This window comes from Protomyctophum bolini, assembly GCF_963924005.1.
Source record: "Protomyctophum bolini genome assembly, chromosome: 22".
Lineage (NCBI taxonomy): Eukaryota > Metazoa > Chordata > Actinopteri > Myctophiformes > Myctophidae > Protomyctophum > Protomyctophum bolini.
The window spans coordinates 5,895,827-5,922,836 of record NC_137883.1 but is presented as its reverse complement, the minus strand read 5'-3'; the positions used below and the strand labels follow the sequence as shown (position 1 = coordinate 5,922,836).

At 44.6% G+C, this 27,010-nt stretch overlaps 1 protein-coding gene across 1 annotated transcript in view; it reads right to left on the bottom strand.

Annotated features, from left to right (window-relative positions):
• The window catches only part of LOC308310215 (protein unc-13 homolog B-like), a 104,266-nt gene that overhangs the window by 24,872 nt on the left and 52,384 nt on the right, over positions 1-27,010 (bottom strand). The window contains exons 9-21 of the mRNA XM_080756429.1: positions 26,323-26,637; positions 26,107-26,197; positions 13,296-13,345; positions 12,737-12,815; positions 10,631-10,705; positions 9,664-9,883; positions 8,744-8,971; positions 7,798-7,939; positions 6,592-6,761; positions 3,701-3,816; positions 3,239-3,402; positions 866-1,016; positions 427-495 (exon numbers count right to left, since the gene is read on the bottom strand). Of these exons, the coding sequence (XP_080612555.1) occupies positions 427-495; positions 866-1,016; positions 3,239-3,402; positions 3,701-3,816; positions 6,592-6,761; positions 7,798-7,939; positions 8,744-8,971; positions 9,664-9,883; positions 10,631-10,705; positions 12,737-12,815; positions 13,296-13,345; positions 26,107-26,197; positions 26,323-26,637 (1,870 nt within the window). The remainder of the gene's footprint in view (positions 1-426; positions 496-865; positions 1,017-3,238; positions 3,403-3,700; positions 3,817-6,591; positions 6,762-7,797; positions 7,940-8,743; positions 8,972-9,663; positions 9,884-10,630; positions 10,706-12,736; positions 12,816-13,295; positions 13,346-26,106; positions 26,198-26,322; positions 26,638-27,010) is intronic.

Sequence of the window (27,010 nt, the reverse complement as noted above, 5' to 3'; positions counted from 1 at the left end):
TTGCGACAGGGAGCGTAATTCTTTTGAAACGGCAGTTGTCATTGAAAAGGGGCATTGTTGTTAAAACACTTCAAAATTGGTTGTGTTGAGCTACCGTATTTAAATTGTTCTTGTTTGATTAATTTATTGCAAACAGCTGTCAGCACTCGGCAGCCAGTAACCCCAACTCTCTTTCACAGTCTCCTTCCTCTCCCTCCCTTCCCAAAAAAACATGATTCTAATGAAAATATACACTTTACAGTATACACTATACTCGCCAACACAACGACAAGCTGTGTGAGACTAGGAAAAACTAGGTTGAGCATAAAGAAGTTGAGTTGGAAGAATTTAGTCTGAAATGCAACAATAGACATTTTGGGAAAAGAATGCCGTCAAAAGGGTGGCAGCATGCAGTTATTTATTCAGTTCAACCAATCAAAGTCCTACCCTGTAAGTGGAAAGGTCAATGCGCAGGGAGTTGTGCAGCTGGTCCAGCAGTTTGACAAAGCGTTCTTTCTGTAAATGGTGGAAAGAGGATAAAACATGAGGGAGAATGATGAGGGGATAGAGAAGCTGAATGAGTCAGTCAGACCATAAACAGTTGCAGTCTATGGAGACAAAGAGGATTATGGCACTGTGTGTGTGTGTGTGTGTGTGTGTGTGTGTGTGTGTGTGTGTGTGTGTGTGTGTGTGTGTGTGTGTTTTTACTGAGCAAAATGGAGGGACAGAAAGATGCAGTAGGCAAATACAGACAAAACAAGCTTAATCATATCATGTTTGTGTATGTACTGTACATCAGTATCATGTATACACCATACGTGTGCGTGCATGTATGCGTGTCACACACACACACACACACACACACACACACACGACTGGTACAAACCCCAAAGTTGGAGGCGGAAAACCGGTCGGAGGCAGACACACTGGTGGAGGCGGTGGTGTGGGCGTAGAAGGCGTTGATGTTGGCCAGCAGGGTGCTCATCACAGCAGGAACCCCGGGACACATGTACTTAGACGACAGACAGGCAAAGTGCCTGGAAACGAGAGGGGACGAGAAGAAAACAATGGTCATGTATACTCGAAACAAACCCTTTTAATGTCATAGTCGACCGGCGATGTGCGCATCAGTGTCCTGCGGCAGACCAGCATGGAATTGATTTGAAACAAGCCATAGTTCTGTCAGGACTAGGGATGCCACAAAGTGACCATCAGCCAAATCGAATAGTCGACAGCTCTGCCGATTAATCATCGAATTAATTGAACCCCCCCCCCCAAAAAAAAAAACCTTTAAGATTTTATATTATGCACATGCCATGGTCACATAACCATTATATGTTGAGTGCATGCTTTGATGGTTACAGTTTTATAATCAGTTTTGATGAGTAAACCTTTGTGGAGATCTTCTCAGTGCCATTCAGGATGGAAAATGAAATCCATTTGGATTTGGGGAGAAGTAGTTTCATAAGGGGCTGGTATGAAGTACTTGATATAAAGAGAACATGTTCAGTTCACTAGTCTACACTCTACTCTACACCTGCCTTCATTTCATCTGATTGTCTCATCTGGCAGGCGATAACTGTGTCTGTTAGAGAGAGGGGCAGAGAAGAGTGGCTTTGCTCAACCTGATTTATACTTATATTCTCCACTCTGATGAAGGTACATGTTCGACATATCATGCAGCCTTACTTATTAGCCAATATTTTGGCTATTAAAAAAAAAAAAAACCTTCGATTTTCGATTATGAAATAGATTTCGGAGACTGCGACGATTAATCGGAAAATAGATTATTCGGCGGCATCCCTAGTCAGGACAATCGATTCATGAATGGATGAAATATATGTATTGAAATATATGTATTGAATATAAATTTATTTTGGTTTGGCAATGAATTGGATCTGCTTTTTAGGTACCGGTACTCGGATCAAGCGCATCAGTCCCCGACCATAGGGACTCCGAATACATCCCCCCCGTACCTAAACAGGAGATCCAAAATGACAGGTGGTAGCTGGGGTGGAGGAGGGTGAGCAGAAAACGTTCAAGCTGACAGCAGTGCAGCAGTAACAGTGTGTCCAGCAACAAGCAAGCAGTGCAAAACTTCCAGTTTAAATAGCCGGTATGAAGACGGAACTTGCTTTGCGCATGTCTGTGACGGGCGCGACGCGTTGTGAGCTTGTAGAACCGCTATTTTCAACAAGTGTGAACTGAAAACTGTCATTAAGACGGCATCAAGGCCCGCCAAAATACATTGTAGTCGACTAAGTCAACTGTAGATTTCGTCGACTAAAATCTTATGACATTTAGTCGACTAAAACTAAGACTAACACTAAAACATTCCAGGTGACTAAAATGTGACTAAAACTAAAACTATTCAAAAGACTATGACTAAAACTAAAATATAAATAAATTTGAAATGTGCTGCCAAAAACAACACTGTATCCAGTATGAGTATTGAGACAAATCCATCCTCAGTCCATTCACAATTGACTTTCCTTAATTCGAAGGCCATAGGGGAATGGCAACAGCTCTGGATGGCTGTAAATGAGAACGGCGGAGAGGAAGGAGGGCAGTGTGTGTGTGTGTGTGTTTGTGTGTGTGTGTGTGGGGGGGGGGGGGGGGGTAGGTTGGAATGGGGTTAACCCACATTTGACAGACAAGACGGACAATGCAGTCAGAGAGGAAGGAGCTAGTAAGCCGATAGAGATGGAGGAAAATCATATCCTGAGGATCTCCGGGATCAAATTGGAACAGTCAGACTTTATGTGGCCATCCTGTGATGTAGCTATGACGTATGATGCCAAATTTGGGCTTTGGGCACAATCCATTGAATTCCATTTTTTTTTGGGGGGGGCGCTAGCCCCTCCTATATACAGCTTTTGTCCCCACACGTCTCATATTTGCCATCGACAATGAAAGGAGAAATTAGGTCATGATGTGTGCCTCAAATATGATGTACATCTGTGGCAACAGAAACATTAAATGCCGTCGACAGTGAAGGGAAAATGTACGTAATATGTATAGACGAGCAACTCGGCTATAAGCAATCACATGAATTCAGTTGTCATCTTTCACTTGCTCGTCAAGAGCAGACAAGAACATGATCTAGAACAGACAAGAGAGCACGGGTGAGAGAGACAGACGGACGGATAGACAGACAGACAGACAGACAGACAGACAGACAGACAGACAGACAGACAGACAGACAGACGGACAGACAAGAGCGTGAGCGTGAGCGAGAGCGAGCAACGGCGTCTCTTACGTCATAGCCTGGTAGATGGACTCGATACCATAACGCATGGCGAACTCATCCACTATCTCCTGGGGCACTTCGTCAAAGTAGACCTTCCAAGCGTCGTCACCGCGGGCTTCCGGTATCTTCACGGCACCTTGGCCAAACACGTCCGTGTAATGGTGGAATAGGTTCTGGGGACAAAGTTTAGTTTTGATCCGAATTTTGAAGTGAAGCATTTTATAGATAGGACAGTAGCCTACATGGGTTAAAAAATAGTTTTAGACTATAGTTGAACAGTTTTAGAAGAAGATCTGCCAGATAAAAAAAATCACACAAACTCTGTTATTTGCTATGAGATATTTAGTGTTGGAAGCGTCTACTGAAAATGTACTGAACCTGTGGCAGCTGGAACTGGAAGGACAAATGAGCAAACTTTGAGAGTAAAAAAAAAGACTCTTAGAAAAGAGGCATCATAGCCGGGTGCAATACCTCATGGAGACAGGTGTACTGGCAGTGATATGGAGCCACCTTCTCCTCTCCCTTGATCTCCACACTGATCTGGAGGCGAATGGCACCAGACACGGCCGACTTGTCAGTTCTCTTCTCTGTGATAAACACACAAAACGCATCAAGTTACACAGCTGATCTACACACAGGGCTATATTATACAGACGGCTACATTAAAAAAGGTCCAACTTAACCCATTTATAGGACTGAGACCAGATTCTACTAAATGTCTTCTAAATCAGTTTTCTGAAAATCCTATGTTTCTATGGCAGTGGTTCGTCAGTGGTTCTCAGACTATTTCGTGTCAAGGACCCCAAAAATTTTATGTAATCGGGTCGCCGACCCCCCATCTGAAAATTGTTTCAGTGACCTCCCAGAAGCCAAGATTTGAGTTAAAAAAACGTTGGCTCTGAAAGAATATATATTCAAAGATGTGCTCCACATTTTCACAAATTTTCAAAAATAGCAGATCTACAAGCTCGTAGCGCTGCATTTGGTGCCACGCGATGAGCTTGTAGATCTTCTATTTTTAGTATAACATAATGGTAATTAGGTTGAAATGAGATTCAGTCCAGTGAGTGCCGGTGCACAGAATCAGTCACAGCTTTGGATGCAACGACACATTATGGGCACATAAAACAACCTTCTCCACACGACATGCTCCCTATAATGGCAGAAAGTATTTCACTACACACGCACGGCACACACACACACACAAACACACACACACACACACACACACTGGCCCTTTCGATTCATAACTGCGATCAGAGTCCGTCTTTTGCCTCTGTAGAGGCAGAAGGAGGATACAAACCACATCAGTTAACACAGCGGTAAATACACTACTATTATTATTATGGCAGCTCTATTGTAATACCAGTGTTTCTAATTTGATTGCAGAACACCTCCAGCTGATAAGAGGGGGGGGGGGGGGGGGGGGGGGGTGGGGGGGGGCTGTGTGTATCTCTCCCATGTACAATCTAGGCATTTAGCAGGGGCGGGTTTTTTAACTCAAATCTTTGCTTCTGGGGGAGGGGTTTCCTGGAACAACATATTTTCAGACGGGGGTTTCGGCGGCCAATTGCATACATTTTTGGGGGCCCTTGACATGAAACATGGGGATTTTCAGAAAACCGTCAGGATTTAGAAGGCATTTGTATGGAATCGTCCCTCGGGTCTAAATGGGTTGATCCAGAGCGACTCACTCGCATTAAGCGAGAACAAAAGCATGGCAACACATCGCACAAGTATAGTCACCATGAATCATACAGTAAGCGTATGTTAAGCGTACAGTAAGCTAAGAACGTTTAACGGTGGAATATCTATACCTCCCCCCATTTACAGGGAAGACACGTGAGCCAGCATGCTCCTCGGGAGCCGAAAGGCTCACCGACTCGCACACCCACTATTTAGCCCCGACAGCAGTGCTATTAGTGGTAATTTATACGTGTCCACCACACTGCTCGATTTCCGACTGCACTGCTCGTACACGGTAATCACAGATCACCAATCAGTGAAAGGAAGGGGGAGGGAGAGTGGTGTGTGGTGTGTGTGTGTGTGTGTGTGTGTGTGTGTGGGTGGTGGGGGAGGCATGTGGTTGTGGAGGAGAAGGGAGGGATGGGGGGAAATGAACAAGAAGAGAAAGCAGACATGAGTTTGAGAGGAGGGCAGATGGGTTAAACACAGGAAGAAACTGTGCATATACAGAGCAGAGCGCACATACTATGGATATCATTACTTGGATGTAGTTACACGTGCATCACAGTACCTTCAAGCACTTCAAGGTGTGCCATGATTAATGTACATATTTAGTAAGGGATGTTTCCGATCCCGATCCCGATCCCTCCATTTCTGTGTTAGCCGATACTGATACCAGTGTCGTTGATCTCATGTTTATAGCCATCTAGCTATATATATATATATATGTATATATATATATATATATCTTGTGTTGTGTTTATAGCAGACTCCTCACTCAAATGCGCACTTGCAGTTGGGGCAACTTAACTCCACAATATGCCCCAACATTATATTTACCTGCCATAGTGTCAACCCCTTAACCCCTGTGTCGGATCGGTGGTTAGACTGGCATATTCACCGTTTCTAATATTTAGCGTCGGTTTCTTATAGGCAGGCTAATAATTAATTCAACAAAAAAAACACAGACATCTTGGAAACGTTAACCACAGTACTCTCGAGTCAACTGGTGACGAGACAAAGTGGAAACAGACTTACAGTAGAACATATTAACCCATTCTGAACGGGAACCCATTTTGGTGTTGGCATCATGTTATGCTTTAGCTATTGAAAAATAGCAGATCTACAAGCTCATATCGCGCCACCGAGTGGCGCGATACGAGCTTGTAGGTCTGCTATTTTTGAAAAATTCGAAGAACGACTGACATTTTTAGAATCTGATCTCAGGTCAGAATGGGTTCATCAGACCAGTGTGTGTCCAGTGCGGAAACCTCGTATGAATCTGATCTCAGGTCAGAATGGGTTAATATGTTATTATCGGATGCCAAAATGATATTATCAATGGTCAGACAAATTATCCCTCGGCCGTCATCATAAAACGGAAAGCAGAGACAAAACAAAAATAAGGATTATGTAGCCACTGAAAGTTGACGCACTTCCATGTGGGAAATTGAACCAAACTACACAAGTTTATCTCACAAATGTCAGAGTCCTGCATGTCAGCTCCACGGTAAGAATTACACCAGTATAAAGAACAACCGATTTTCCTGAACAGGCTTGGAAAAAATAAATATACTAAGTGACTGTGTATGCGCGTGTGTGTGTGTGCGTACATGTGTATATCCCCCAGGTACAGTACACTTAAAAGCACTTGATGAGAATTGTAACATACTGACCCAGATTGTACCAAACATCCATTTCTCCGCTCAAAGTCCGAACTTCAATAATGCTCTGGCCGAGGAAATCATCCGATTCTCTCTTCAGGCGTTGCTTCACCCTGGACTTGATGTCATCATCCTCATCCCACACGCGCACTTTGATTCTATCTGAAGAGTTGTGGCATTCACTGTCAAGAACAAGAAATGGAAGGCGTTAAGTGAATCGTAGGCAATACATTCGTACACACACACACACAGTTTGAGGGCCGATACCCTCTGGTGTAAAGTGGAAGAAAAAAAAAAAAGTACCAGTGGTGGAAAAATTACTCAATTGTTTTACTTTTGGTAAAAGTACCAATACTGCAATTTAGAACTACTTTGTTACAAGTAAAAGTGCGGAATTGAAAATGTACTTGAGTAAGTAACAGTAACAGTAACAGTATCGGCATCAAAATACAAGTAAAAGTACTCATATTGCAGAATGTCCCATTTCACGAGTTCAAAATGTGTACAAAATCTATTGAAAAGAGCAGATCTACAAGCTCTCAATGCGTCGCGTACAGACCCCTTGAGCCCAGAAGACCCTGGGGCTAATGTACCTCTACTTATACTCCCATAAGAGACATGGTTAGAACTTAGACAAAAAAAGAATAACTTCACAAAACATGTGCTTACCAGAGTAATATTATTATTATATAGAAACATGATACATTATTACAGCCCAGATGGCAGTGTTGTTTTCGTCGACTAAAACCAAGATGAAAAATGTTCGTCGGCTACCTTTTTTCCACTGACGAAAACTACATGGAAACTAAATGGAAACTAAGCTATGACTAAAACTAAGACTAAATATGTTGACAATTTCGTCAACAGATAAAACCTAGAGTAAAATGTTAGGAAGGGACTAGTGGACAAGAGATCCAGTATAAGTCATTTTACACTTGGTTGCTGAAAATAGCAGATCTACAAGCTTGTAGATCGGCTATTTTCAGCAAGTGTAAAATCAACCATTACGACGGCATCAAGGCCCATCAAAATACATTTTAGTCGACTAAATCACCTGTAGATTTAGTCGACTAAAACCTTGTGACATTTAGTCGGCTAAAACTAGACTAACACCAATACATTTATTTTAGTCACTAAAATGTGACTAAAACTAAAATAGAAAATGTGCTGCCTAAAAAAAAAAAAACAACAACACTTTGGTTGGTGGGTCAAACTCACAAGTGGAACTTCTCCTCCCAGACCGGGTTGAGGTTGCCATAGATGGTCTTGGTCCTCTTCTTGGTCTTGCCAACTTGAACGGTGACGTAGGGATCACTGGAGCCCGTCTTGTCTTTAGCTTGAAGGCCCTGGGCACAAAACACTGAACGGAAACAGGAAAAACAATGAAGGAAATCACAGACAATGCAATTTAAAAGGACACGTATAGCAGTGAGTATAGCATCTTACTACACAGCAGTCCCCAAACCTTTTTTGGGCCGTGCAGTCGTGCTTACCCCCCCCCTGTTACCTCCTGACCTAGCTGATGCACTCTTTGTCTTGTTGTATTTTGGCCAAAAATGATACATATTTTTTTTTATACGATTATGTAATCACAGAATGTCTGACTGCAGTATGAGAGAGACATGCAGCTGCTGTATATCCCTGTAAAGACCCGGATTAATTTCTACTTGCAAAAAAGAGATTTCAACCTTACTACCACTTTGTACTACTAGGAATTAGGTTAAAAACATATGTAAAAAAAATAAAAATTATGAAAATGTTATGCACATTATATAATAAATTAATAATTTACATTTGGGGGATATCTTTCACAATAATGAATAAACCATGTTCTAGACATTCTAATGATCACAAAAAAAAACATATATTACAATTATTTTACTTACTTTTATTAGGGTTAAAGGTCAAAAGTCATAGTCAAATATAATGACCGATGGCATTGCAATGAACATCACTGATGACGTTTAGGTGAAAAAAGAACAGAAAAAAAAAATTAAGTAATTAATTAAAATATAATTGTTGCTAGTATAAAGCAACGCAGGGTCTTAGAGGTAAACGTCAAGCACCGGGGTGAGTTGTCCAGTATTCAGACAATACGCCGTGTTCAATGCCCATGCGTCACAGTCCCGGGTCAAAGAGTTACACAAGTACACCGACGACTGACCCGTGATGGTGATCTTGGCCGACCATTTGGAGGTGCCGTCCAGGACACTCTGCTTGATGGTCTTCATCTGCTGGCCGTGGATGGCCTTGCTGATGACAAACACGTCTCGGATGACGTCGAAGATCTCCGGCTTGTTCCTCTCCCGGATCTTCATGCGGTCCTTCATGGCCATGATGATGTGCTGCGTGCGGTCGTCCGCTCCGTGCTTGGAGCTCTTCTCGGCAGCGCCTAGAGAAAGAAATGGAATAATGACAATCAGACCAGTCTGAAGTGAGTGGTGCTGTACTGGTACTGGCACTGTACTGTGCCGCCCGCCCGCCCTCCTCCCTGGCCTCTCTGTGTGTGTGTGTGTGTGTGCTCAACAGTGCCATCCAGCGGTATCGGCGTGGTACTTCCGTGCTCATACACACGAAGGCACGTACCAGGAGTGGCTGGCACCACTCAAAAACATTTAACCCATTCTGACCGGGCACCCATTTTGGTGTTAGCATCATGTTATGCTTTAGCTATTGAAAAATAGCAGATCTACAAGCTCATATCGCGCCACCGAGTGGCGCGATACGAGCTTGTAGGTCTGCTATTTTTGAAAAATTCGAAGAACGACTGACATTTTTAGAATCTGATCTCAGGTCAGAATGGGTTCATCAGACCAGTGTGTGTCCCGTGGAAACCTCGTATGAATCTGATCTCAGGTCAGAATGGGTTAAACGATTACATTGCCATTTAGTCTTTAGATTACTATACTATACTATACTATACTATACTAAGCAATGTATACAGAGATTCTAACATGAGCTAAAAAAAACGTGAATTCAGTACACCTGTAGTACTTGGACAGGCAGGAGAATTAGCACAAGGTTTCCATTTCTAGCCTTTCTTTAGCCTCAGGTGTGTGTGTTGGGGGGGGGAGGTACACTCACGTTGTAAACAGTCTGCATTCAGAAGCTCTTGGCACTTCTCGTGGCATTTGACCCCACACTCGGTGCAGCGCATGCCTTGGCGAGCGATGCCCCACAGCAGACCCTCGCACTCGTAGCAGTAGGTTGGCGTCGTGGCGGTCCACACGTCGAAATGGTGCGGCGTGGTGCAGGAGATGGGGTAGATGAGAGCCTGCAGGGTCTTCTTGTAGACGTGGTTTTTCTGCCACGAGGAAAAGCATTGGAATATTTTTTTGTATTGGGAGGACATTATTGCAATGTGCTGTATAAACAGACTGGGAAGATGAAGAAGGGTCTAGAATGTATACTGTGAAGGTTACAAATGCACCCTGCTAGTTTTAGCACTAGTATATCAGGGGTGGGCAACTTTGACGATGGCGAGGGGCAATATATATCCACACTCACTCCAGAGGGCCAATATATAGCCACACTCACTCCAGAGGGCCAATATATAGCCACACTCACTCCAGAGGGCCAATATATATCCACACTCACTCCAGAGGGCCACAGTGCATATTACTGTCGTCGCAAACAATAGCCGATCTACAAGCCTCAAAACACGTCGCAATGTGACGCGTTTTGAGCTTGTAGTTCAGCTATTTTTTGCTATATTTGAATTGAAAACCCGAATATGTTTTTGCTCTTTTTGAATTGGAGTCCCGAAAAGTAACCCTTTTTATTGAATTTTCAAATGCATTTAGTTATAGTTATGTTAACTTTAAGAACTACATTGCCATTGGACACAACAATTCAACAATAGAACAAGCTTTGAATTAAAATATTTATAATTTCAGGAACTCAAAATTTTGGTCAAACAGTAACCATTCCATTATGATAATACAGAAACCTGAGAAAGTAGAGAGTATAGATATAAGAGCTGGAATATATCTCTACAGAGTAGACCGTATACGACCTTTACAGAGTTGAGTAATTTAATCCATGTACTCACCAGCTCCTCGTCTTTGATTGAGGACCGTGCAGCCATAGAAGAGGCAATCCCTGCCTTCCTGGCTTGAACCAGCGACTGCACAGAGAAACACACGTCATTCAGATAATGTATCAACAACATACTGCACAGTACTGTACTGTACACACAACCCACAAGCCAGCTTAAAGCTGCTATAAGCAATAATACTGTATGTCACATTTCTTTTTTGTATTCAGAGTACAGCCAGCAGTGGGTAGAACGCTCCCCCAAAAAACGTTAAGTCTCTGTGTGACACATCTAGGGGGCCGCAATCTGCATTCAAAGATTTTCCTAGAAGCTTCGTCATTGGTCGATTTGCACTTCTGCTTCCTGATTGGTTAGTCATTGCGACCAGGGTTTTCTTCGGCCAATGACAAAGCTCCTAGGAACATCTTTGAATGCAGATTGCGGCCCCTATAGATGTGTCACAGAGACTGCTGGCTGTCTGAATACCAAAAAAAGAAAAAGAAAAAAGAAGGTCATTCAAATTTTGATATATTATTGCTTATAGCAGCCCATATAGCAAAACTATGTATACTTCATCACTGCTGTCCGGTAGAATCCTCAGATGTCTAATACTGTTACTTTTCAAGATTAAAAAGTAGCAAAAATAGCAGATCAAACATCAAACAGTGCGCCACGGGTTTGAGCTTGTAAAGCTGCTATTTTGGCTACTTTTGTGTGAAACTGTAGTGTGAGAAAGTAGGGCATTCATTTACGAAAAAAAACAAAATAAAGATAAGAGGTTTCTGCCAGACACAGCAACGATATATAATGTATTTACCTTTGCTGCATGGGACAAGAATACCGGTAAGTAGGTACAAGAACAGTGAGGATCAGCTAAAGTGGTCAGTAAAGGCCAAGTTCATACTCCAGGTTTAGCTGATAAGGTGACCACCAAAAACTGCAACATGACGTCACGCTGCGGTGACAAGCGACTCACCGCTCACCCAAACACATCCGTCTTGTTTTTACTAACCATCCGTTCCGGTGGTCACCTTATCACCTAAAACTGGAGTATGAATAGGCCTTATGGGTTAGGAGGATTTTTGTTAAAGATATTAGTATTAGTAGATTATTACCAATCGAAAAACCCAGGTGAGTAATATTAGGTGAAACTCTGGAAAGTATTATCACTGGGATTACTGCCGCATCTGAGGACATATTAGTTGTACCCATGTGGACACACAGAACCATTACTTACCTGTGTGTGTGTGTGTGTGTGTGTGTGTGTGTGTGTGTGTGTGTGTTGTGATGGTCTGTGAAGGGCTCACCATTGTTAAGCAGGTAAATGCGTTTGATTAGTTGATTACGTTTGGTTTTGTTAGTTTATTTTTTCGATGACTGTATCAAGTAGGAACATATTCTAACTGGGACAAAAGAGGAGGTGTGGAAAACGTGTCACTATAACTGGGACGTCTACAATAAAGTATACACTACACAATCAGTGATTCTCAACCTAATTGGCAAAATTGAATTGATTTCTTTATAATAACATTAATATTTAAAAGAGGAAAAACCAATCAATAAAAAATGAAAGAAAAGGAAACCAGATGGGTGGGCCACGAACACTTTTTTCAAGTGGGCCCTGTTCCAGAAAAGGTTGAGAACCAATGGTCTACATCCGTATATGGTATATGCATACATACAGTACTTACATGACGTATCCTCTGTTGAATGTGTCCTACTTGATACTTTCTATTCAGTAGAAAAGGGGAGCGGGCAGTTGGGTTCTATATATATATATGAACTTACCATAGCCTGACCGAGGAGAGAGAGAGATTGCGTTCAAGAGAGTGGTTGTGGATGGGGGTATGGTTGTTTGTGGGGAATTTAAGAGAGGAGGGAGAGAAAACACATCAGTCTGATTTTTCATTTGTCTCCATTTCGTTGATGATCATGACAAACTCAGTTAAAATCTACCCTGGCAAATCCGTGGCGAGCATCTATAGGAGCATACTGCAAACTGATCCTGTTGGGGTTGGCATCAACATATATATTAGAAGACAGTGCACTCCCAAAGAGCAGAACAAAACAAGCGGGCATGACTGGGGGAACAAAAGGAATGAGTAAAAGATCGGTACTGACCACATCGCTGACCAAGGCGATGGGTTTCTTCTTGCGCAGGTCCGGCATGCTGTCGATTCCATACAGGCCGGATCCACCACTACAGGCAAATATCAAAACAGTTGACATTTAACATTTTAGGTGATGAATGTGCCCGGCCGGCATGGACATCTCCTCTACGGTCAAACTTAACCCATTTAGACCTCCGAGTCAGATTCAAAATAAATAAAAAGAAAGGCATATCCTGACAGTTTTCTGAAAAAAAAACGATGTTTTTCATGTCAAGGACCCCCAAAAATGATATGATATGTAATAGGCCGCCGACCCCAGTCTGAACATAATGTTGCTCCAGGGACTCTCCGGGAGCAAAGGTTTGAGTTAAAAACGTTCACTCAAATCGCTCTAAAAATAGCAGATCTACAAGCTCGCAGCGCTGTAGATCTGCTATTTTTCAACAGACAAAAGTTTTGAATAACGGTTAAAGTGGTTAAAAGCTATTGGCGACACAGATGCTGCCTCAGGTAGAAATGGGTTAATGCTGGCACCCAAATGTGGCTGTAAAAAAAAACGCATAACTTACCCCGGTTTGACCCAGGCCTGCCTAGCGGTGGGCTCTTCTTCATCATGGACCTATATCAAACATGAAATTGCAGACTTTAGATTCCTCATGACATGCTTTGCGGAGATACAACACTGTGGTGCAGGGACAAAGGGAGTAAAGGAAACTTGGGATTGGTTGAGTTTCACCCCTTATGGGTTATTACAATGCATGCAGAGTTAAGACAAGAAACAACATGACACAGTGTGATGTCCACAGACCTCACCCGAACCACTCGCCGAGATAACATGTTGGCAAACTCTTATAGGCTATAAGAATGTCACACGGACGACAAAGACAAGGTGCCATGAATGAGATGGAGAAAATAAATAATGTATGCATTTACACCAAGATGATGAATAAGTTCCATTCTTTGGTAAAAAACACAAAATATAAAAACTCTTTCATGACTCTTGGGAGTGCCTCCCCCTTTATCATACAACTACAGCGGTGGGTGCGGATTGCGGTGAAACTTTGCACACACAGCCCGCAATATGTTGAGGACCGAACAAGCGTCACCCTTTTAACGTTATAGTGCCACCAGGAGGCAAAACATTTTGGTTTTATATAACCCCCACAAAGGTTGTCCAAAGTCCAAACATCACGCACATCTACCGTATACACATTCAAGACGGATCCGTCAAGAGTTTTCATATTCCATCCTGACTGGCGAATTTCCGAATTTCTGGCCCACAATAACAATACACAATACCTGGCCTGTGCTCTGATGAGCACTCTAGTTCTAGTTTTATTATCCTATTAGTATAAAACTACTGACTCTTTTTGCTCTGGTTTTTCAGTCATTCTCTTTCTTTTTCATTTATTATTATTATTATTATTATTATACCCTGCTGCAATGTCTGAAGGAAGCCGATTTTTATTTAGTTTGACTCTTAAGTACCTACCTGTGCACAAGATGTTAACAAAGAACAACCTGTAATTAATACAGCGCCCAGGGACATGTTAAGGGTTTACGAGTCTTTCTCAGGTTGTAATGTAATACTTCACACCACTGGTGTGAAGTATTACATTAAATGAGATGAAGGCTATATAGTTACATTTCAAATTAAAAACCGCAGATGGAAGAGATCCATTGAAATGTTATGACGAATGCAAATCAAGAGAGAACCATAACCATGAATCATGCCACTGATACAGAGTGTAAAACAGGAAAACGATGCTGGACAACACAGAGGATACACACGGAAAACAACAGATAAATAAACTTTTAAGAAGGGAGTTCACGTTATACGAGTGACCTGATTATCGTCTCTGCCACACTCTGAAAAGGGGGGGGGGGGGGGGGGAAAGAAATAAATCGTGAAAGACGTAGAGCTCTGCCTTAGTAATACAACACTGCCAATCAAAAGTCTCCAGTTAACATATTTCATATTTATTGCTTATATGCTTTTTGTTCTACTGGTGCTTGGTGCACGGCCAAAGTGGCAAAACATATACAGAAAAGATACCTGCGGTAAACTCATCCTGAGATTGGGACCCCTGAGAACCTCGAGACCCATGGGACCCCTGGGACTCCTGAGTGGACCTGGATAGTCTGTGACGAGTTTGCCTCTTTTCCCTCAGGACGCGCTGGAAATTATCCATGCGTGCTTTGTGACTCTCGTCGGACGGCTCTCTCGTCTCCACGTCGCCGAGCGCACGCCGTTCCTCCCCGATGGGACTTAAAGCCGGCCCTTCCGGACCGACCGCTTGCCTCACTGGACTCGCCACCGGGGCGGCCACGACGGGACCTGCCGGGCCCTGCCCTCCGGGGCTGTGGTCTGGCATCGGGTCCGGAATGGACGTGTCTTTATCGGTCGGGGACGGTCCTCTCCCTGGCGAGAGCTCCATGGAATGGTATTCAGTAGGGGTGGCGGCAGAGTGACTCGTTTCACAGGGCGACGGAATACGCGAGCGAGACACGGCTTCGTGCGGCGGGTCACAGTCCATATAGACTGAAGGCTCACTATATTCCTCCTCTGGAGTGCCAAACTCAGTCCGGTGTTCTGGCGGACTAAAACCTCCCCCCGTGTGCTGTGGTGTGCTGCTGTCCCCCTTTGAGGCGTCATTGAATCGTCTGGCAGGGGAGGAAGCCGCCTCAGACCCACTGCCAGCTTCTGCATATTCAGCGTTGGAACCGTCCAGCTTTTTAAAAGCTCCTTTTAAAGCGGACCGGAAAGTGAGCACAGCCTTGGTGAAAGTCTTCACGTCAAAGCCTACACCGAGGGTCTCCTCTGTGCCCTCGGACTCGAGACCCTCTTGAGGCTTTCGAGAACAATAGCCCGTTTCATTGTCCTGGGAGATGACGTTCTCTTCCGTACAATCTTGATCCAGACTCTCGGCCGAGCCTACATCCAAAGTGTCAGCCAAGGACGGGCAGTGGTCGCAGAGAAGCTCCGGGCAGCCATCGTCGCAGTCCGTCAGTAGCACGGTGGAGCAACTCAGACTCCTAGAGGGCTCACTGCCAAGTTCATCGGCAAAGGCATCCATGGTGTGGTAACCAGAGCTACGAGAATAAGGGCAGTTGGTTACACAGTCGCACTCCATGTTTCCCTCAGCAGAAGCCTGCAGCCTGGATGGCCTCCAGCTCAGCACGCTGGAAGAACTGGAGGGGGAGTTGTAATGTTGTCCGAAGAGCAACGAGAGGTGCTCGGAGCTGCTGTGTGACGACAGTCCCAGTGTGCTACTGGTCTCCTCGGTGGTGCATCTGTCCCACGCGCCTGAACTGTTCTCCAGGTCCTCTCTGCTGTTCACACAGGAGCTGACGTCCTCTTCGCTCCAACCTCCCTCTCCACTTGCACTGTGCTGCATGTCCGCTGAGGTCCATCCGTCAAACGCTGTATCACTGGAGTGGTACCTGCTACCTCTCTCTGGGCAGGTGGAGCTGTGGCATGTGGACAGGGAGCTGGTGCTGTAGCAATTGTGCTCAAAGTGACCTGCAAGGTAGCAGAGGGTGGCCGCGCTGGGATCCGAGGAGTGCACATCCGAGTTCTGGTCCGAGTTGTCCTGATCAGTTTGCTCCGATCGGCGAACGACTGGATCTTCTCTCCATCGCGTGGGTGATACGGGGCGTTGCACCAAGCACGGACTCTGCCTGGAGTCCGTGTCCAATTCAAGGTGGCAGAGCAGTGGGCTAGTGGCTCTCCTGTGAAGGGACGTGATGGCATTCTGTCTCCCTAGGCTCCCTCTCCGGACTCTGGGTGTTTTATGGACAGACTGAGGAGGCTGGGGCTCTGCCGCTGCAGCTCCAGAGTACAGGTCTCCTATCTCGTTGAGTACTGCGTCCACGCAACAGGACACCTCGTCCACGGAGCCTCGCACGGAGCTCAAGTACTGCCTCAGGTCCGAAATCTCCTCTTGGATCTTGTTGATGCCTCTCAACTCTTTAAGGATGTGCTCTACGATGTTACTAGAGCGTTCCCCGGCTTCTCCATCGCTGCCCTCCTCGGCGTCGCCCAACCCCTCGTCACCGGGCCTGGGTATGGTATCGTCCACCGCCCCGATTCCGTCTTGACAATCAGAGCTGCTGTTCCCTTCCGACGGAGTCGGGTCTGGGATCCCGGCGGGGGAGCCGTTGGAATGGACGACGCGAGGAGCCAACACGTGACCGTCTCGGCTCCGCTCCAATCCTGCCAACATGAGCCCACTTAGGTCCCCTGCCGTATGGCTATGATGGCTGTGGGCCTCCGACATATCCCTGCTGGAGGGATGTCTCCTCAGGCCACAGATGAACATCTCCTGCTCCACGTCCACGGATGCCCGTGCATGGAGGGAGTGATCCCCGCCACCAGACCCCTGCAAAACCCTCTGCAACTTCCTCCGCATTCTTCTCCCCAGCTTGGGGCTCTCATGGGTCCTGGGCTTCTCCCCCAGCTCTCCTCCCCCACCACTGGGTAGCTGGTGCGGCAGGATCTCCATGTCGTAGAGTCCATCCCGTCTACTGAGGTGGCCTCGGGGGGAGAACATCCCTGGGAGTTGAATGTGTGGTCCCCCCCCAACATGGACACAAGCTCAGGTCTCAGAGTTGTCCGAGTACGAACCACATCCTAGGACGTGGAAGATGGGGATCTGAAGAAGAAGAAGTGCTCAGAGATCCATCTCCATCACATCCATGACTAACGGGGGGAAAGAGAAGCGTTTGATGAATCAGATTTCATAAGTGCTGCTGTGAAATGGAATTATTTTCTACTCAAAAAGTCAAGTGGAAAAGAAATACATAGATTGCGTTACGTTTCACTGACGCCCTAGTCAGATAAAGTTGAATTCATGATTATTATTTTTTTGTCTTTCTGGAAACTCATTTGGAATCAATTCCGTCTTGTCCTTTATAATGAAACATGAATTCTGTCTGTTAAAAATACTGAATGTTCCATTCAGCAGACCAGAAAATGGATAAAACTGAAATAATAAACTTTTTATTTTTTTACCAAACTCCACAAACAAAAGTGCTCTCAGTCTCTCTCAGTAGTGCTACACCCTATTCGCACCGGATTAGTATTACATGGGAACCTCAATACTCATGTAATCACATTTCAAATTTACCCCCCCAACGTCTGAATTTATTTACCGCAAATACAGCAAGGCCATTTTATGTGTATGCAGATTGCAATTTACAAGTGTTGGTTATTAGTGGGCATAGTGGCTAATATTATCCTAATGAACAGATTATTTAAAAAAAAAATCAAATGTTTCAACACGATTGAAAGTTATTTCTCATCAGACGAGATTGTGCCAGTCTCTTCAAATGAAGGTGTTTAGGCCACATTTTTATTCTGATTGAGTTATCATTTTCATTATTACTGTCCATGCTGTGTACCGGTATGAGCTGGATTTGCACTCATTTGCAGACATTGTTTTTTCCTCCAAATTATTGACATGTCTGAGATTTGCATAGAATAGTGTTATGAAATATAATCTCTCAAAACAGATTTAGCTCCACGGGTTGTGCGATTGGCTGAAAATTTGGTATAGGCAATTTACACTGGAATTAAAAATTACAGACATGGCATGGGATTAAAGTCACAGATGTCCTCCGTAAAATTATCAGACGTCCCCAGGTAATACTGTTTGACCGATAGTCAAAGTACAAAAATCAATCAATCAATTTTGAAAAACACAGATTTCGTGAACAAGCAAATACACAAACTTAACTGCATCGTAATTAATGACTAAAAGCCCTATTCTAAATCTTCTAAAAATATACTATAAACTCACAATACGACACATTGTGAGCTTGTGGATCGTCAATGTTTTATTTTATTCTTTTAGGTTTAGCCTATTTTCGCTTACAGTATTATTGACATGCTCAAAATGGGGATGGCCGATACCAATATATCGGTTCACTGCTATGAGACCTGGATTTCACAAGCAATACCATCTTTCTCTCCATTTCTCTCCTCTGAGGCTGTGTAATTCCTCCGCACAGTGTGCACACAGACGGACAGTGGGGTCTGAGATATGCCTGACCTTCCACCCAATACATCTGCCTGACAGGAGGACTTATTTCAACAAAGTACAGATAAGTTTTTTGGTTTTTTGGGGGTTTTTTTACCCAAGGGCAGTAATTCTGTCTGTCACTATTGTGAGACAATGGCTCAGCATCACAACAGTTCCATTAAGAGAATGCCAGAGGACACAATAGTCTGAGGGGCCAAGACTTAAAAGGCACTGTGGTATGTTTTAGTTAAAATGTGTTAAATAGCTCTTAAATATCCCACAGTTTGTTCAGTAATAGGATCTCTCCAGGTCTTTAGTGGACATAAAATACTGTCCTGTTATCTAAAACGTGGTTCCGTCGCTGATAGCACACCTGCATTTCACAAGCAATACAGGGTTTGGCAACATGCCAGGAGCCCTGGCATGTTTAAGGTCACTGTCGGGACAAAGGAAAGGCTAATCTTCTGGAATCTGTAAATGCGTTTAATTAAGTTGACCATGTTCAAAGTGTGCTGCCATCTTTGCTGCTACGTCAAACTCCTTTCTCTTCCTGTCATTGCCGTTCCTCTGTCCTATTTATTAGATCGTATATTGCATATGACGTTTAATTTTAAAAAAAAATACTGTCTCATATGCAAGCCACTGCTTTAGCCATGTTTCACTCGAGATGGGGGAGGGGGATGCTATTGCCATACAATTTGTCTGTAAATAAATAAAAGTCTAAATGCAATAAATATATTTAAAATTGAGGTGTACTGTAACCGGTGCTGTCAACCTGCACACTGCCCTGTCCATCACCACCCTAATTAAGCCACACAGTGTATGATGAATGTGAACTGGAGTAAAAGTGACTAAATGTATAAATCCCATTTGAAGACAGGTAAAACCAGATTGAATGTGACCCCGTGCATAACTGCAATTGTAACAAATAACAAACAAACATTGGATTCCGAAACAAATCCACGGTAACAACAACTTTCAGGAAACTTCCCCCCCCTCCCCCCCCATTTGCTTTAAGACAGAGGGGGTGAACCGAGGGAGAAGGGACAAGGGGAGGTGATTCAGACCGCTGCTTGTGAGGGATAACTTTAATTGACACCATCCCTCCACCTTGGGTTAAACCTCTGTCCAATAGCACTCAGCACAGGTGGTGTGCATTAGCATGATAAGAAGTCTGGAAGGCGGCGAAGGCGTCATGGACACCAGTAAGCACAGTTTGACAGACCCATGGGGATTACAGGACATTGGGGCTATAGGTAGGATGGGGATGGGGGGGGGGGGGGGGGGCTACTACTTCTGCTTCCAACTGAGGAGGCTTAGCAGCAGAATAGATTCCGGGAATTGTGTGGGGAGAGAGATGCGCACCTAGAGAAAGATCTCCCAATTAAATTAATCTCTCGCTTTCCCCCCCCCCCTTCTGTATTTCTGCCTAAAGTAACCTTTTCAGAAATAAGTGTGTGTGTGTCTCACACACACACACACACACACACACACACACACACACACACACACACAGCCTTTCAGCAGCACGTTGAGCTGCACTCTTGAGTGCTGCTGGCCCATTTAGTGGAGACAGCCAATGATCTATTTGGTCTGTGAAGGCCAATGACTTTATCAGTTAGCCGGTCAGAATAAAGAGGGGCTGAGATGAGAGAGAGAGACGGCCGGTTGATGTCTGGCCCGTTCCTCACTGACAGTCATTGGAATTCCCTGCAGCTATGTCTTTTCTCTCTCTCCTTTACTAAACGGTCCGTGGCCTGGAAAAAAAAAAGAAAGATGACTTGCATTGTTAGGTTTTCCCCATCTGACTCGAAACGGTAAGTGTTGAGCCTGAACTGGAATTTTGGGGGTTGTGGTATAAGGTCTTGCCTCGAGTATTTCAAATCATAATGTACTCAACTAAGACGCATAACAATGTACACGCCCCACATAAGCATAAAGCATCCATGTAAGCAATAAAGCATCAGTAAGGAGGATGAGACTTTAGCTGGCCAGTACTGCCACAGACAGTCAGACACCAATAACTCCCGGCCAAAAAGCTTGTATACTGTGGGAACCAACACACGGGCATCGGCCGAGATTCGATTCTGCTGGTGCAGAAAGCACAAATGGAGCTGGCCAGATGTACGGAGAACCGAGATGACTGGAGACGCCGACGGGAGGGCTCGTCTGAGGACGACGTAGATAAGAGATCTAACTTTATATGTAACTTCACACGGGGAAATAAAATAAAGTCAAACTTTTTTTTTTACTGTATATAGTGTATACCGAATACACAAAACAATATACATGATATGTAATGTAAACCTTACCTCATAGAGACAAAATATAATAATAATAATTAATTATTATTATTATTATTAAGAACAACCTGTAGATAGCATCATGAAAAAGCTAATGAATCCATGTGGAGCAGTGATCAGCAAGTTGGTATTGATTTTTGGTTTTTTTTTTTAAGTCTTGAGAAAACACAAATCCTCCAGTGCTTGTAATCCCATCGCGTGCCTTAATCTCCCCACTGGGCTGGCTGTGGGTATAGCTGCTCCTCATGCAGACAGACAGACAGACAGATATACCGGCAGATGCAAATCTCGCATTTCTACACACTGGAAAGGGAAAGCGTAGACTAGGAAAACACTGCAGTTCAACCCCGGTTAAATATCCCTCCCTCCCTTCCCATCCATCCATCCCCTCCCTCCCTCCCTCCCTACCACTCACTTCTGCATGCTTTTACTGTTCTCTCCCTCTCTCTCTCTCTCTCTCTCTCTCTCCCTCTGTCCTCTAGCAATGTAGTCCACCACAAAGCTAATCTGAAGCTGAGAGACAGTCTGTACTCTTAGCCCCCGCCCCTCCTCTCCATCTTCCTCTTGTTCTGCATCCCCACATCTGTCCAGTTCCTGCCATCTACTCCCCCCCACCCCCCCTCTTAACCACTTTAACCCATTTTGACCTGCGATCAGATTCTAAAAGTCTCTTCTACATCCTGACAGTTTTCTGGAAAAAGCTACGCTTCTATGTCGGTTGTTCTTCCGATTTTTTTAAAATAGCAGACCTATACAAGCTCGTAGCGCGCCACTCGGTGGCTCGCTATGAGCTTGTAGATCTGCTATTTTTCAATAGCTAAAGCATAACATAATGGCCAACACCGAAAGGAGTTCCCACCCAAAATGCGTTAAGGTTTGGCTGGCTTCCCCATTTTGGGGGCAGGTCATTGTGGACGATAAAATAAAATAAAAAATAAATAACAAATCTACAACGCTCACAGCTTGCGACAGACCTGACACACACACACACACACACACACACACACACACACACACACACACACACACACACACACACACACACACACACACACACACACACACACACACACACACACACACACACACACACACACACACACACACACACACACACACACACACACACACACACACACACACACACACACACACACACACACACAGATATTCCACTAGCTTCTTTATAATATTCCAGCCAGAAGTGGTCACTCAGCTAGCCGAACTAAGCACACAGGGGCAGACAGTTCAGTCTTACTGTACATACAGTATATCACGAAGGTATTTAAATAACGTATACTGCAAAAAAAAAACACACACACACACACACATTCAGCCCCCATTCCCCCCACACCACCCCCCCTCTCTGAATCTGTGCCAGCATGCAAGGATGTTTTGTTTCTACTATAGCTATAGTGTTTAAGCTCTCATTTATTAGACAGCGCTCTTTGACACCACCGTGACAGATTAACTAGCATTTTCTAATTCATTACGGCCTTCTCAGGATTCATCCTTGTGTCTTAAGTGCTTCCCCCATGTACCGGTAATAAATAACACTTAAGCCACTTTGGGCGGGGACCCCTTTTGGTTATTGAAAAATAGCAGATCTACATTCTAACAAGCTGTGAATTTGTAGGTGCTGCTATTTTTTGAGTGGTGCAACCACTCCTACAACCAGCAATGTCCGTGTCGGCCTATGTGTGTCTGTGACGTTAATGAGCACGAGGATGAGTACCAGTAGGGGCGCTGTTGTGCCAGAAACAGAGAGAGAGAGTGCTGCAGTTGCCTGCTAATGAGAGAAAGAGAGAGAGAGGGGGGCCTAAATGGGTTACGGCAGCTTTCACCTTGCTGCTCCCCTGTTCCCCCCCCCCCCCCTCTCCTGTTGCCTTCGGTCAGCCAGCATTTTAACGTGGCCATCTCCTCCAGTCCTTGCAAACCAATCACCATAATGGAACCCATAGCGAACACTAACGAAGCGTCTCCATTGTCATTTCATGACGTTGGCTTAATTAACCCATTTATAGACCCGAGGACGATTCTACAAATGTCTTCTAAATCATGACAGTTTTCTGGAAAAAAAAAACATGTTTCTGTATCAGTGGTTCTCAGAGATTTTCATGTCGAGGAGACCCCAGAATTATATGTAATCCCCCCCATGTGAAAATATGTTGTTCCAGGGGACCTGCGCTCAGTCGAGTGGGCGGGGTCTATGGGCTGGAAACCAGGCTACCAGGGACCCCCAAGAAGCAGAGATTTGAGTTCAAAACGTTGGCTCTGAAATAATATATATTCAAAGATTTGCGGCACATTTTCACGATATGTGAAATAGCAGACCTACAAGCTCGTAGCACGGCACTCGGTGCCGCGCTACGAGCTTTCTGAAAAACCTCATGTTTCTATATCAGTGGTTCTCAATATTTCATGTCAAGGACGCTCAGAATTATCTGTATTTGGCAATTTTGGAAAATATGTTGTTCCAGGGACCCCCCCCCCCCCTAGAAGCAGAGATTTGAGTTCAAAACGTTCACTCTGAAAGAATATGTATATTCAAAGATTTGCGCCACATTGTCCTCGTAGACCTACTGTATGAGCTTGTAGATCTGCTATTTTTCAATAGCTAAAGGATAACATAATGCTTAAAACACCACACAAAAGCCTTAATAACGGAATGTTTGATGCATTAATTCTCCCACCGTAGAAGAATTCATGATGCACTACTGTAAAAAAAAAAAAAATGGTGATGGATCAACACAGCATACTGATATTTTACATTTCTTTTGTCTCCCGTTATCTTTTGTATTCCGTTATGCCTTTCCCCTCAGGCTAAAAAAGGATACAGGAAGGGCAACAAAAGAGAGAAAAGAGAGAGTGAATTTGCCACACAGTGAGACTTGGTTCATTAGTGTGGGGAACTCGCTTCATCCATTTAAGTCCCCGCCCGGTATACCAAATACACGTTCTAACAGATTCAACCGGACTGCTGCCCCGCGATCATGACTTGATAACTTTAATGTGACGGGAGAGGTGACTAAATTACTTTAGATTTCAACTAGATATCCGTTGTGGTACCACATTACAGGCACTTAGATGGGCAAACCGCCCCAGTTAACCCATTTTGGGCGGGTGTTAGCATCATGTTATGCTTTAGCTATTGGAAAATAGCAGATCTACAAGCTCATAGCGCGCCACCGAGTGGCGCGCTACGAGCTCCTAAGTCTGCTATTTTTGAAAAATCGAGGAACGACTGACATAGAAACATAGCTTTTTCAGAAAACTGTCAGGATGTGGAAGACATTTTTAGAATCCGAGCTCAGGTCAAAATGGGTTAATGCAAATGACGGACCACTCCATAGAGAGAGAGAGAGAGAGAGAGAGAGAGAGAGAGAGAGAGAGAGAGAGAGAGAGAGAGAGAGGGAGGGAGGGAGAGAGAGAGAGAGAGAGATATGCATAGATCAGCCTCGCAATTACAGTTTCACAGGAAGAGGGGAAATTATTGTATAGTCACCGGGAGGCTGAGAGGAGCGCATTTACATGTACAGGTAGCAATCTGTAAAGATTTGAGTTAAAAAACACACGCAGTCTTCATAGGTCCATCATTTCATAGAGATGCTTCATGGCCAATTAAAAACAGCTAGATTTCCCAGCCACTATTATGTTGCGCTGATCAAAGCAGAGCAATGGCCATTTTAAGCGTCAAACACTAGCTGTATAGTGCTGTGTTGCCACCATCAAAAGGTGAAAGTGGACCTGGATATAGAGGCCAAGACCCTTAGAAAAGGACACGGATAACGCCACAAGACAGGCCCTGGACTACAACCCACAGGGGAAGAGGAGCCGGGGTAGGCCGAGAAACTACTGTAAAAGGACATTGGAATGAGCTGACAGGAAGCAAAAGCGAGTGAGATGGAGAGCTCATGCCCCTCGGCGGGGTAAAGAGTCAGTTAAGTCAGTAAATCAAGTACCGGTAGTGCCCTGTGTGTTAGTTTTTTTTTTGGTATGACTATTGTCGTGGCAGGCCCCTGAACCCCCTGTGTTTGAAGCAAGTGTGGTGCGGATTTGAGCAACAGTGTGCCTGTGGCTCCCAGGGGCAAAAACGTGGCCCCTAGGGGGGGAGGCGGGGTCATGGCGGGGGCCTCTGAGGCCACATGTGGACCCTGGCGTATAGCTGTTCTGTGGGAAGACCCCTTAACAGTGTTTGGGCCACGTTTGGTGCAGATTGGAGCAAAGTCTGTGGCAACCAGGGGCCCCTGGACAGTGTTTTGCCACATTTGGTGCGGTTTGGAGACCCTGGGTGCCTGTGGCCCCTGGGCAGACCCCTGACTAGTGTTTTTGCCAAGCAACGGTGCTCCCCGCTGTAGGATATACAGTAGGTGATACAGTAGGCTCACCACGCGCCACCCATCTACTTTTCTACACAAGTGCAGGTTCTACAAGCCACTGCTTTCCAAAATGGCAAACCAACAGAAGCAACTTCAAAAAGTTACAAGTTATAGTTCTCTTGTATCATACCGTACTACCGACAATCCAGCATGGTATCCACCTCGCAGGACAGTCCAAGAAAGACGGGCAGTGTCGGTATAGGCCAATCACAGGCAGGCAAGGGCGTTACCATGCCTATTATGCTCGGACGCAAACGAGATTCACGCTGCTTGCAAGTCAATAAGTCATCAACGGCCAACGAGTGGGGCCCGGGCCAAAGAATGAATAGGTAATGCAGCAATCCTTATACCATAGATACAAATGAAACTCAACCAATTCCAAAGAGAGGGGTGTGTGTGTGTGTGTGTGTGTGTGTGTGTGTGTGTGTGTGTGTGTGTGTGCCCTTAATCTGAGTGCATGTCACATTTGAAAAGTGTATTTGACATACATGCACGTGAGAGCTTGAGAGAGAGAGAGAGAGAGAGAGAGAGAGTGAGAGACAGTGAGAGAGAGAGGTGGATGTGTACTTGCATGCAGGTGTTTTGAGGGGATAATGCATTAACAAGGTTTATAATAGTTGATTGAATGTATGTTAAGACTATTGGGAGAGAAATTAAAGATAAACCCATCCTTACCTCCCGGAGCTGAACTCGGACTTTATTGATGGCCTTCAACCAGCGCACTCTGGATGGGGAGAACGGTAATGGAGGTCCTTCATCATGGAATCTGGGGGGTAAATCGGGTTTAAGACGAGAAAGAAGGCATCTCAGTATATCTCATACGTTTTCCTGCACAGGGCGCACTTAATTAAATGCGTATCGAGTGCTGAGCCGACACACAAAAGTGTGTACCTTTGGAGTTTCGAGGGCCTCCTCTCTATCGGGGCGTCTTTCGTCATATCCAAGCCCATTCCCACGTTCAAGGAGGGTCTACGGGTGTCCTCTTCTTCGTCCTTCAACACGGAGTGTCCGTCGGGGGGAGGATGGTGGCCATTTGCGGGCGCCGGGTGTCCATTGAGCGGAGGAGGGGGGCGAAAGCCAGTGGTGCTGTGATAGGAGTGGAAGGATTCCTCCATCTCCGGGACACTCTCCTGGCCAGGCTCACTAAGCTGGGAGCTGGTCTGACTCAGGTTCCCCGATGACCCGTAACGACTACTTTCCACTGGACTGGATTTTTGAAAGGAAATGGTAAATGTTACAGTAATAATAACAATAACAATAAATATAAACTGGTCAAATTGTTTTCACAAACAGTTTCCATTGGATCATACTTACAATAAGTGTCATAACGGACACTATCTCTATATATGTTCCGTTGTTCATTTAGTACTCAATAATATATCTCTGCATCTCATGCAAACACATATTTGGCCAAGAGCTAATTGGGAGAAACAACGTCATCATTAGCAATGGACCCCGACAGAAGTGCTAGTTAAGAGCACAAACAGAGGTAATTAAGACTTAAGTACCTCCAGGTTTGGGTCATTATGTTCCAATGAAAACCGTTTGATTTATTCCTACAAAAGACTGGCCATACATA